Source organism: Sciurus carolinensis, chromosome 16, assembly GCF_902686445.1.
Source record: "Sciurus carolinensis chromosome 16, mSciCar1.2, whole genome shotgun sequence".
NCBI classification, from domain to species: Eukaryota; Metazoa; Chordata; class Mammalia; order Rodentia; family Sciuridae; genus Sciurus; species Sciurus carolinensis.
The window spans coordinates 6,152,157-6,165,566 of NC_062228.1; the positions used below are offsets into that span (position 1 = coordinate 6,152,157).

The 13,410-nt window shown below is 51.2% G+C and overlaps 1 protein-coding gene across 1 annotated transcript in view; it reads right to left on the reverse strand.

Annotated features, from left to right (window-relative positions):
• Bco1 (beta-carotene oxygenase 1) overlaps positions 1-13,410 on the reverse strand; it is a 28,886-nt gene that overhangs the window by 13,498 nt on the left and 1,978 nt on the right. Inside the window, exons 2-6 of the mRNA XM_047530024.1 lie at positions 12,644-12,772; positions 8,334-8,463; positions 6,676-6,823; positions 4,654-4,801; positions 2,210-2,433 (exon numbers count right to left, since the gene is read on the reverse strand). Of these exons, the coding sequence (XP_047385980.1) occupies positions 2,210-2,433; positions 4,654-4,801; positions 6,676-6,823; positions 8,334-8,463; positions 12,644-12,772 (779 nt within the window). The remainder of the gene's footprint in view (positions 1-2,209; positions 2,434-4,653; positions 4,802-6,675; positions 6,824-8,333; positions 8,464-12,643; positions 12,773-13,410) is intronic.

A 13,410-nucleotide genomic window follows, 5' to 3' on the forward strand; every position in this document is an offset into this window, starting at 1 on the left:
CTACGATCCTAAGTCCCCCTGTCCTCTGGGTCCCTGCTCCAGGAGGTGCCCGTCACAGCAACCCCACCTGTCCTGGGGGACTGCAGTGGAGCGACCCCAGGGCCAGCTCCAGCCTGGGAGCTGCGTCAGCTCACTAGCTCTTCAGGCACACCTCTCTGGGTGTCACTGGCTGGCATCATTCTGGGTGGTAATTAGCCATATCTGCGGCCAGTTGCCCAATCCAAAGGGGTGTGCGTTTTTTTTCTTCTGGCAGGTCTGGGCTAACCACCTCGTCCTGAGAGGAAGGGAGGCTCACTCTGGTCTTTCTCTCTTTTCTGGGAACCAAGTTTCAGGCAGTAGGAGGGCTATGAGGGAGGGTGGCTCTGATTGTGCTGGTACTAGGGTGAGCAGGGGGAGGTGAGGATAGTGGTGAGGACTTTAGTCTTTTCCTCTCCCGTAACGGCGATTTCTGAGCCAACCACTGGGATCTTGCAGGAAGTTCTCTTTCAAAGTTGGGTGTGGTGGCACATATCTGTAATCCAGGCAACTGGGGAGGTTGAGGCAGGAGGATCACAAGTTTGAGGTCAGCCCCGATCCTGTCTCAAAATTAAATAAAAAGGGCTTGGGATGTAGCTTAGCTCAATGGTAGAGCACCCCTGGTTTCAATCCCCAGTGTTGCAAAAAAGGAGAAAAGAAAATTCTCTTCTGAACTCATTCCAGAGCCTTCCCAAGGGCTATCTGCTCTAACATGTGGGCTCTAACTGGTCTTCTGCTGAGACTTTCTGAGGGCCAGGGACTCCCAAGGGGTGCAGATTAGAGGCCTAGAGGGTTCCTAAGCTCCTGTTGGCAGGAGCTCACAGGGGCCCCCCAGGAGACGGCTACAGGACGCATACAGCTTCAGTGGATTTTGGTCCTTCTTGTTTAAGCTGCAAATATCTGTGGAGGGCCTACTAGGCATCAGGAGCTTCTTCAGGAACCAGAGAGATAAAATAAACCCGAGCTCCTTTCACAGGGCTCATATGCTAGTGGGGATGAAACCCGCAGTAAATACCAAATCTATAATATGTCAAGTGTGATGGGCGCTCTTGAGAAAAACATGGCAGCGTGGAGGTGGAGAAAACCCTGAGCATGGTCTGCTGCAGGTGGGCTCAGAGAGGAAGGCCCAGAGATCGGGGGTGTTGAGCCACCGCCTAGGTCAAGGACTGGTGGCGGCCAGGGGTGGTGGGGAGCAGCTCATTCCACGAGAGGCCGAAAATGCCAAGGCCCTGACAGGAACATGTCTGGCTGGTTTGAGAGCCAGGAGACCCAGGAGGACACAGGGATGAAGCAGCGAGTGCGGGGTTGGCATGGGCATGTGTGGGGATTTCAGGATCTTATTCTGAGGAAGATGGAAAATCACTAGAAGGCTCTGAGCAGAGGAGGGACCTTACCCAACCTCTTCACTCTCTCAGCAACCTCACTTCTCCCGGAGAAGAGAGAGGAAAGGCCTCAAAGTGGTGGCCAGCTGCCATATTTGTATATATACATACAACTGCTTGCCGCTGCTCAGAAAGAGCTGTAGAAGAATGGAGGGGCCACCGTGGAGTAGGTAATGGCTGGGGTAGAGAGGCCGGGAGGAAAGGGGCTGTAAACCTGTGACTTCTACGCTTGTGTATTAGTTGAATAGATAATACTGAGAATTACTTGGTATTTTTCAAAAGTAAAGTAATAACAGAAAATAAGTAAACATGTACAAACACATACATGCGCATATGATACGTTCACACATACGGGCACAGATGCACATGCATACGCATCCATGCCCTGAGCACTCAGGCACACCTGAACTGAAGCTGTTTCTCCAGAACCACACTGTGGAGCCCCCTATCATTGCGAGCGCACACTGTCCCCCCAGCCACACACGGTGATGGCAGAGATGCCAGAAGGGCCTTGTCAATGGATGATGGAGGCTGTGAGGGCCCTTTGCGGTTGGGCATATGGGGACTGGGTCAGTGGCCTTGGTTGCCTAAGGTCACAGTCTGTATCCAGCGACTTACTGAAGTGGGGGTATAAAGGCCCAGGCCCCCTGCCCTAACTCAGGGCTACTCTAAAGGACCACCTAGGACTCTGGAAGGTTCGAGGCTCCTCCTGTGCGTCTGCAGGATGGCTGCTCTCCTCCCTGCCTCCACGCAGTCTCCTTCCCTCTCAGCCTGCTCCTGCAGCAGGCGGCAATATCCCAGCCCGGCCTCACCTTGTCCTCCCTGTGGAAAGCCATGCAGGAAGCCCAGCTTACTCCCCGCATGTATGCTGTTGCCATCTTGAGAATGTCCAACCTGAATGGCTGCTCCAGAAACACCACGTAGTTCTCGGTGATTCCAAAGCTGTGGTAATAGCTGGGGGAGAGGAGCGAACGGGAGGGGATGGAGCAGAACACCTCCGTGAGCCTCAGAGGGCTCTTCCCCTTCCTCTTGGCCTCTGCAGAAAAGCAAACCTGGAATCACACTGGAACCGGCCCAGGACAGGACCACCAGCACAGCTGTCACCCATAGACTGTTGCTAAGGAGACCAGGCGTAGGGCCTGAGAGCATCCTACCCAGGCCACCCCCATGGTGGTGAGCTCAGGTTCCCTAGTCTGAAAACCTCGGGTCCACCAAGGGAGGTTTCTAGGCCAGGAGTGAGCATTACAGCCGGGGGCTAACCCAAGCCTCCACCTGCTTTGGCAAACATGGCCACACTCACCCACTCCTTCGAGCATTGTCTGTGGCTGCTTTTGCTTTCAGCTAAATGGCCTACGCCAGATGGTCCTCAAAGCCTTGAATATTTACTATTTGGCCCCTTAACAGAAAAAGTTTGCTGACCCCTGCTGGAGAGAAGTGCTTTTCAAACTTCAATGCGCATGTGAATCATCCGGGGATGGTGATGATGTGGAGTTTAGCTCAGTGTGTGGCTGGGGCCTGAGCCTGCGTCTCCATCAGGCCCCCGGGGACATGGGGGCTTTCCGGGAGGAAGCTCTGGTGCTCTGCCGGGAGCCATCATTGGCAGTCATTTTCTAGGCTTTCTGCGCACTTCTCCTGCGCTGCCCCTTACACGACACTGGGGAAGGGACTGACTTTTACGTATACTGTGACAATCAAGCCAGGCTGTAGGATGCCCACTGCAAAGATGGGAGACTGAGACTGGGTGACATTGTCTACCACTGTGGTCACAGACCAGGGTTAAGCAAGAAGACATGGCCCCTTAGCCTTGGCGTCCTCCTCCGTCATTAGGGCGCGCAGCTCTTGGTGAAGGCAGACAAGAGGAAGAACCACGCAGTGGTGGGGTAGAGGCTGACCCCCTTGCCCGGACTGGGCTTCCAGTGCCTCACCTGGCGCACCTGACGCCAGAGGTGATCAGTGTTTGGTTTTCTTATTCCTCTGAAAGGATGAGTCACCCCTGGCCCAAAGGCCTCCCCACCCAGGCCTGAGGCCGGCTTATAATGAGTTACCTACAAAGGTCCCCACCTCTCTCTGGCCACCTGTGCACACTGTAAACAGCTGACTGGGGAGGGATGCGTGGGGTTATGGGATAGTTCTTTTCTTCACAAAACAAACCAAGCACGGTGCAAACTGAGATGACAAGGCCCTGGCCTGGGAGGCACAGATGGGGCGTGAATCCCCAGGTCAGTCCCCGCGTGGAGCAGGAGCACAGAGGTGGCTGCTCTCACCTTGGCAGCGCTCCCGAAAGCTGCATGCCTGGGTGTGTCACCTGATCCCCCAGCCTCAAGGTCCTCAGGGGTGACAGGAGGTAGCAAACAGATGCCTGGGTAATCCCTCCCCTGACAGGCTAGGATTCTGGATGGACCTTATATTCCTTTATTGACTTACTTAATGAGAGTTTTACTTAATAAGAATACTCATTGTGCCTTCTGATCTCAGGGACCACGTCTCCCAGCACAGCCTGGCAATTTTCTCAGAAGTTTCTACAGGACCCTGGGGGCAGGGACCATCAGGATCACAGATGTAAACTAGTTTCCTAAACCAGAAGGTCGGGTCAAGCACCTCAGAGTCCTGCACTGCCTCCTGCGTGGCCCCAGCCTCCTGGGTGTGGTTCCTAGGAGGGTCTTGAACAAACACAGGCTAGAAACCTCACCTGCTTCCCCCTCGGGAACATGCAATCCCCGCTGGCCTGGGCTTTGCTCCAGGATCCCAGCCCTAAGTGGAGAAGGTCCAGAAGGCCCAAAGAATAGGGTGGGGATTTGGAGTGAATCCCAGCAGAGCTGAGCTCCCTGAATACTCCTGGCAGCCTGACTGCAGAGCTGGGGTCGAACCCTGGCACGCAAAGATGGTCAAAAGACTTAAGACATGGATGGAGGGATGAGTGGAGGGATGGATAATCAATAAAATAATGGAGTTTAGAGAAAAGGTTGAAATAGGATAAAAGGATGAATGGGTAATAGGTGGACAGATAAAATGATGAATTAATAAACTGGAGCCTAAAGGAAAGGGGGTTAGAATCATAAAGGGATTCCCTTCTTCCAAAAGAATTCCAGAAACTTCTATTTTCTTCTAAAGGAGAAATCTGAGTTTATGGTCATCTGAATGCTTAATTGATGGGGAAAGTATACCCGAGAGCTGGGTCATGAACAAAGCCCAGCACTCTTCAGGAGGAGCTGCCCTTGGCCATCTGGGCTTTATTACATTCCCCAGAAGGACTTACCTGGCACGGTGGCAGGGATCTTAAATATCACGTATTTTGTCTTCCCCTTGTCCACAATGGATGTGCCCATGTTGAGAACATTTCCAGCCCCATCATAGTGAGGATGTGCCGTTGCCAGGTTTATAGCCACATATTTACGATAATCAACCTGCAAAATAAAACAGCCTTAAGGGTTTTAAAAGGGGAGAGGGTAAAATTTAATTGAACCCCGCCTGATTCTAGGTCCAGAGAGATGAGGGGTATTTTTTCACATCTCCGAATTGGAAAATAAGACAGAATTCATCTGAGGATGTGGACTCTTGGACCTGATGAACCCTGTGTTGGGAAGGGCTCCTACTGCAGATAGGTAGAGAGTCGGTGAAGCCGTGTGACTTCTGTAGTTGTGGTCCCCTCCTGCTGCCTGTCCCTGCCAGGGCCCTCAGCATGCAGGCAGGATGCCTCACTGTGGGAGCCTTGAGCAAAGACCTTGGCAGAGACCGTATCCTTCCAGCTGATCTTGGCCACTGCTCTGTGCCACTTTTGTTAACTCATTTAAATTCACCCCTTTTGCATTCCACAGAGCACAGGGCTCCAGGCATCTCTCACAGCATTATTCTGGGGAAAGAGAGGGTACAAAGCCCTTTAGACAGAGTGAAGCTCCACTAACAGGCTGAACAACAGCCCCTGCTCTGCACAGGTCGCAACTGCAGAACGATGAGATGGCCAGGACCCACTGTCCACCCTTCCTCTCTAAGGACAGCACACCCTCCAGCCCAGAGTCAGGTAGAGCTCTGTCCTCTCCCGTTATTTCCTCTTTTGTGGAAAACATGCATGGGTTGGACCGCCCCCCCCCCAACTTAAAAGAGCTGGACATAATTTCCCAGCTAAGAAAAACACTCCCTTTAGCAGATGTTAAAATGCCTCATGAAGACACTAGGGCTTTGAACGACCAGGTGAGGAAAATCAAAACCGGGTCTATTGATTTTCACAAAAGTGTTGACTTGATTCTTCCCAGGAAGGCATCTGGGAGGACATTTATTTTTGTGTTCTTGCTCTCGGCCCAAGGCCTCCCTCTGCAGGTCAATACGGGTAGGGCTGCCGGGAAACCTGGCATTCCAACATTCAAATGTCACCAAGCTCTCCAGGTGCCAAGAAGTGTGGGTTGAATTGTGTCTTTCAATAAGACATTGAAGTCCTGATCCCTGGCACTTATGAAGGTGACCCGATGGGGCAACAGGGTCTTTAGAGATGTAATTAAGATGAGGTCATACTGTGTTAGAGTGGGCCCTAAATCCAGCGGCTTGTGAGTTTATGCAGTGTGAGAAATTTGTAGTCAAAGACCGACAAGGAGATGATTGTGTGATGGAGGAAGGGCCTGGAGTGACAGGTCTGCAAGCCAAGGAGCACCGAAGATGGTTGGCAGCCACCAGGAGCTGGAAAGGACAGGGGCCCTAGATCCTTCCAAGAAAGCCTGTCCAGGAAATTAGTTTTTTAAAAAAGGAAAACAAACGAATGTTGAGTTAGGACCTCATCACTCGCTCTATCAGAAGGCCAACTCCAAGTGGAAACACCTTGATTTTAGACCTCTGGCCGCCATGATTGAGAGAGGAAAGCTGCCTCGTTTGTAGAATAGTCACGTGTTACCTAGTGATGGGGACGTGTTCTCAGAAGTGCATCAACAGGTTTTGTTGTTGTGTGAACATTATGGTGTGTGTGAACACAGACCAAGGTGGCTACAACGTCACTAGACCATACAATTACAGGGCCACCATTGTTTGAGTATTCTGTGTTGACAGAAACATGGTCAGGCGGCACATGACGTGCTTTGTTACAACCACCGTGGAAAATCAATACAGCCCCAAAGATGGAAGCACCATCCCTGCCCACAGGAGTTAGAGTTTAGTACCAAGCTCTGGCCAGGGGCAGCCCAGGATGGAGTGGGACAAGGGGGACCTCCAGTGAACTCCTTGCAGGCCACTGGGTTTCACCGGGAAGGCTCCTTCCTTGCATCTGGATCTGAAGCCACTGGAGGTCTGTTGATACCTTCTGCAGGGTCTCCAGCGTCCGTGGGTCGATTTTCCTGATGTAGTTCGTCTCTGTGGTGGCATAGAAGTCGTCTCCACACTTCATGATGTTGATCAGGCAGTTGTCCGTGAAGTCGGGAATGGTGTGGGACAAGTAGGAGAATGCTCTGGGGAAAGAAGCAAATCCAGAGTCGGTGGCTCTGCCTACCCAGCTGGAAAGTTCTACCTTGAGGATTTCAGTTTTCCTGTCACTTCAACGCTTAATTTCAACTTCAGGAGAAAAAGTACTGGGTCTCAATGGGTTGTGAAGGAATCTCAAGGACTCAGATATCTGGTTCCCCAAAGACACCACACGATGAGCTGACCAAAAAGGGAGTTCCTAGGCCACTGACTGATCCCTCCTGAGCTCTCAAAATTCCACGGGTCTCTTGCACCAGAGCCAGCAAAAGCTGGTGGGTTGTTTCCAAGTGCTCTACAGAAATCATCCACATGCCATAATGCTGTCAAAGCACACAGTGAATTCCTGCTTTGTCCACACCCATTATCTCAAATTCATCCAGGACATTTGTTTTTGAAAAGGAAAACAAATGAATGTTGAGTTAGAAATTCATTATTCATTTTATCGGAAGGCAAACTCCAAGGGGGACAAAAGGAAACCCAGAGGCGTTCATTGGTGCACCTGGCAATCCTGGGTCCAGGTATCCAATAGTGCACCTGCTGACAAGAGGTGGCAGGAAGGGCCGCTCTGCCCCACTTTCTGACTGGCTCCTCCCAGGCTCCGCCCCTTCTACAGGTGCGAGCACAGCGCTTCCCTGTGCAGAGAGCGGATGCCATTTCTGGAAAAGCAGAAGCAATCGTCCATCTCTGGGCCAGTCTAGCCCCAGCCTTTCTAAGCCCCTGTCTGTGTGAAGAGTATCAGAAGATGCTAACAGTCGGCCTGCTTTCCTGGCCAAGAGTTTAAGCGTGGAACGCGGAACACCTACATATGCATCAGAACCCGATGATCCGAAATCCATACAGTGATAAGTCTCCCCCACTGTGCGGCCCACCGGCTAGTTTCCCCTGGCCTTTAACCATTCTTTCAGACATGACGCCTGTGCAAGCAAAAATTAATCTAGATTTCCTTTTGCTTTTGTACACAAAATATAGCACAATATACCCTCTTGCTTAACCTTGATGTTTTTCTTCCTCACTTAACAATATGTCTTGGAAATGTTCCCAAGGGAAAGCATCCTCCCTCTTCTTACTTCAGCAGGGTACTTTCTTGTACAGTTTTACTGTTATTGATTTAACCGCTCCTTTGCTGATGAGCATTTGGGTTGTTTTCAGTTTCTCATTAAAACAAATGACGCAGCTGTGAATAACCTTGCACATCTGTCACTTCAGACACAAGCAAGCACATCCCTAGGCCAGAGGGAATGTGCATTCATCACCTTGACAGATGGTTCCTAGCTATTTTCCCCCAGTCACGCAGAAGAGTAGCAAACAATTTGTCAAGTGCTCTTTGCCTCTCTTGCTATCAGTGATCAAGAATTACCAGCAACTATGGTCAAAGGCCAGTCAGGTGGAATTTTTATCCACCCTAAAGCAAATCATCAGAGGGAAAGAGCTGATTGTTCGGACCATCCAGGAAATCAAAGAGCCTGAAATTCAGTCAAATTCTAAATGGGCAGTTACTTGGAAAAGATGTTTTTGCAGGGGTCCGGGTAGGCCATTGTCCCAAACTCCGACACCACGATCCTGTTTGCCTCGATGTTGGCATTGTAGGTGTCGCTTCTCAGGTATTTGCTCCTGTAATGAACCTCCCCTGAAAGAGAAGCAATAGATTAGTCCCTGGTTGGCACATATAGGGAAAATCTATGTCCTCCATTCCAGGGGCTTTATGAAGGGGGACGTTAGCTCACCAAGACAGTTTCCTTTAATGCAAGTGTCTAGCACAATCGGCACTTGGAGTCCAGTTTCCCAAACAATCTGCTCACTTGAGACTCACAACAGTAAGACAAGCTAAGTATGCCTGTCTTAGCTCCATTTCCATATGAGGGAGCCGAGGCTCAGAGACTTGTCATTGCCTTAGCCCCACACTGCCTGACTGTGCACCGTTCCTTCCACTATGTTGGTGTCCCCCAGGTGAGGCACAGGCTGGACTGGCCTGAAGGCTGCATTTCCCTGGGACCCCCCCCTCAGCACTGGGAGTCCTGCCTTTAGAAGCCTGCATGGACAGCTGCATCTCCTGGAGTAACATTTGATGTCTACGGGGGCCGCCTGCCATTCAACTCTGGATACAGAGAGTAGAGCTGTGCTGAATGTGTAACTCACCCAGACCTGGAGTAGCTCTATCTCACTGCAGGAAAGGGGGACTCCAGGTCAGTTCTCAGGACCAACCTGAGAACAGCAGATGATTCTGGACCTTACTGGTTTCCCATAGCTGCTGTAACAAGTTGCCACAAACTTTATGACTCAACACACAGACCATCCTACAATTTTGGGAGATGTGAACTGAAATGGGTCTTTTGGAGCTAAAATCACTGTCCGTGGGGCTAATTCCTCCTGCGAACTCTGAAGGAGAATCTGCTCCTTGCTCGCTCTAGCTTCCCGAGCTGCCTGCATCCTTGGCTCACGGCCACCTCACTCCAACACCTTTCCATCACCACATCCTCCCCTCTGACCTCCTGCCCTCCTCTTATAAGGACTCTGTGATTGTTCGGCCACTGGATAACCCAGGGAAACCTCCCCACCCAAGATCCTTAACCTAAACTCATCTGCAAAGTCTTTTTGCCATGTAGAGAAACAGGACGCATTCTCAGGTTCCTTTTGGGGAGAAAGCGAGCGTGGGTCCAGCTGGGAACGCCCAGAAGAGGCCTCCTGAAGAAGCAGCCACGGAACTAGTCCTTGAAGGACAAGTGGAATTTGGGGAGGCAGGGGTAGGAGAGAGAGCAGGGCATTCCCACACGCTGCCCCTGGAAGTCTGGCAGCAGAGGCCCTGAGGTGGGCACAGGCAGACCACTTCCTGCAGAGCTGAGGCAGGCGGGCTGGAGGAACTGAGGGGGTTGGGGCAGGTGGGGATGAGGGGCCTACTTGGGCTGCAGGTCTGCCTGGATCCTGGGCCTTTGAACTTCATCTGATGGGCTATTTGAAACCTCAGATAGGACTGGGGAGGGGACTGCTTTCTTCCCACTGGTAATTAGCAAATGACATTGTTTTGATCCCTCCCCGCTTTGCAGGACAACATGTGCTTCGAGTGTTGGTGCAGTTACAACATGCAGAAAAGCAGGGCCCGGGACATAGGGAGACTTCAAATGCAGAATGGAAAACGGCCTCTGGCTCCGCAACACAGTGTGTGAGCCAGGGCCGCTGAAGCTCTGGCAGGTCAGGAGGACGCGTCTGGGGTCAGGAGGTCACACTCTGGTCCTCAGCCGTGCACTTCTTAGAAGCAGACCTGGTCAGGGCCAGCCTGGCCTTTGCTGGCCACTCTCTCCAGAGCACACCACCCCCAGGCACTGGCTGAGGTCCTTCGGCACCCACGGATGCTTGGCCGGCAGGCTGGATTCTTTTCACTTGAAATGTAAACTCACAGTCCAGGCCACCCGTGTCCTGTAAACACCCAGCAGCAGAGCCAGGCGCACAATGTGTCTCTGGAACCCCTCAAGGCTGACCCTGGACTTCAAGGTTGAGAGTGAAGAAGGAGCTACTGTGTGTCCCCACCCCCTGCTCTGGGGAGCATCCAATTAGCCACATTCCTTCCACAAGACACAGTAAGCATATATATCCTGCCTGAGTTCTTTAGCAGCTGGGTCAAATCCGATCTTTTGGGGTGCAGAGGAGGCACATGCATATGTACTTGTACACGTGCACGCACGAGCACCCCCCCCCCATGCACACTTTCCATTATTGAAATCCTGGTGGGACAACTTTCCCTCTTAGATAATTAATAACTATCATTGCTGGAGGAACCTGGAATCACTCATCTCCTTAAATGCTAAAAACAAACAAACAAACAAACAAAAAACCATCCTTTTTATTTTGAAATGATTCTAGACTTAGAGGAAGGAATGTTTTTCTACGCCCTTCACTTAGTCCCCTCCTCCACTAACAAGCCATTTTACGACCTTTTCGCTTTCTTGTCTTAAAATCCTTTCTCACTGTTTGGCTCGACCTGGAGGTTCTGCACGCTGGCTGGCTGGAATCGCCTCGGCATCGCTGAGAGTTGGCAGAAGGCTGTGCCCTGGTCCACAGCACTTCTTGTTAACCTGGTCCCTGGGAACAGGGCGGCCCTACTGTGCCCCAAGGAGGGGCTTGGGGTCACTTGGGAAATGTGTTAGGAGCACCGATGCTCTGCCCTTACCCTTGAGATTATGATTCACTCAAGCCCTGGGTGACACTGGATCTCAGGGTTCACTGCGGTAACAAGCATCTCAGGGGAGTCTGCAGGAGGAGGTATACAAAATGCCTGTTGCGAGATCCTGGCTCTGAGGTATCTGCATATCAGAGCCTCTGATTTCCCTGTGTGTGCTCTCTTCTGAGCTAGGCGTAGTGAACTTAACTTATATTTCCACTGTTAGATAATGGGGAGCCACTGAGAGTTCTAGAGGAGAGGAGGGCTGAGGCTAGGCTGCGCCATGCCAATGCTGGCCATCTGGCAGCAGTAAGAGGGTTGTGCGGGGCAGATGGGACAGACTGGTGGAGAGGGGTGGAGCAGAACTGTACAATGGCTAGGACTTGAGATTCTAATTTTGGAGAGCATGGGGCTTAAACTTGACCTCTGCCACCTCTTTGCCATGTACATTTGGGCCAGCATTAGGTGCTTCCTAGACATCTCATGATGATTCTAATTACTACAACTTCTAACCATCACGACAGCTATCCAGGGGAGGACGATTGAGCCAATTTTCCCAAAGAGGAACCTGAGGCTGAGGGACAACATTTCACCCATGAAGGAATGCAGGGGCTGAGGAAGTCTCACCAAGCCTGGGCAGTTGGGCACAGATTTGCCTTTTCTGTGACCTGCTAGTCTTATGCAATGCCTGGACTTAAGAACTTGTCTCATAAGAGCCTCCAAAGTGACATAAACCAGCTTGGCGGCTAATAGCAAAGGGTCACAGTGCAACTCTTAAGCTAGGCACCTGACATCGACTTGGTGGGTTTCCACTCAGAGGTGCATTTAATTCTGTGCTCAAGTGGCCCAGCTGCTCCCTGCCTGGTGAGCAAGACGCTCAGCTTTACTCTTCAGCATGAGATGCTTCCTATTTTGATTTGATGCCTATCTGACTCCAAAGCCTGCACTCTTCCATGCACCCTGGCCCACCTTATTGAAAATGCACCTTGATTTGCAAGATGAAGTGAGGGAGAACCCTGGGCATCCTTCCAGAGAGGCTTGTGCTTGCTGTGGACTGGACAGTCCCCTGCCTCAACATGCTCCCTTCCTGGTCCCTGGAACCTGAAAATCTGTTACCTGACATGGCAAAGGGACTTTGTAGGTATGATTAAGCTAAAGATTTTGAGATGGGAGATGATCCTGGATTATCCAGGTGGACCAGTGTCATCACAAGGGTACTCACAGGAGGATAGCAGGACTTGTGACAGTGGAGAAAGGGCCAGGGGTACAATCTGTGCCCCTGTTGGGCAAATCTGTGCCCAACTGCCCAGGCTTGGTGAGACTTCCTCAGCCCCTGCATTCCTTCATGGGTGAAATGTGGTCCCTCAGCCTCAGGTTCCTCTTTGGGAAAATTGGCTCAATCGTCAATGGGGGTGGGCTGCAAGGTACTGGGCTGCTGGCTTTGAAGAAAGAGATGGAGCCGGCAGCTTCCAGAAGCTAGAGAAGGAAAGAAAATGGATTCTCCTTTAGGGTCTCTGGCAGAAACACAACCCTGTCAACACCTGGATTTGAGCCTGGTGAGACCCATTTCAGATTCCGACCTCTAGAACTGATAGAGAATAAACCTGTTGTCTCGGGCCAGGAACAGCAGCCATGGCAGCTGCAGGGCTCTCACCGTCTCTGATGGAGAAGCTGTGGAGCAAGGCCAGGCCGTCAAACCAGTGGTTGTATCTGGTCTCCCCCACTGTGTGCATCCCCGGCCCGTTGCGAAGCAGGGTGCCCTGCAGCCACGCTGGAATCCTGCCTGTTAAGGAAAGAGTGTTGAGTTGCCAGGGAGAGAAATGGGGACTGGACCCTCGTCATGGCATCTGCTCATTCATTCCACAGCTACTTCCAGAAAGCACCTGGCATTTGGCTATCACTGCAGATAACAGGATAAATAGACATGGTCCCCGCCCTCAAGTTGCTTGCTGCCATGGAGGAGACAGAAGAGCAGATACTCAAAATACATTATGACACAGGCAAGACTTCAGGCTCCATGGAACAGAACCTCTCCTGGGGGGCCGAGGGAAGGAAGGTGCCAGGGCTTCCTGGAGGAGGCAACCTGGCAGAGTCTCGAGGGAGAGTGTTTGCCTCACAAAGGCATGAGAAAGAACATTCTAGAGCCGCGCCACCCAATATGGCAGACAGCAGCCCCGTGTGGTGATTGAGCACGTAAAGGTGGCTTCGTCAGAACTGAGATTGCTGTAAGGATAAAACACACACTGGATTTCAAAGACTTAGTGCAAAAGAAGGTAAAATATCTCACTTGCTATTTTTGCATATTGATTTCATATGGAACTGATAATATTTTGGATATGTGTTAAATAAAATACACTATCATAATTAATTTCACTAGTTTCCTTTTACTTTTTTGAATGTGTCTACTAGAAAATTTAAAAG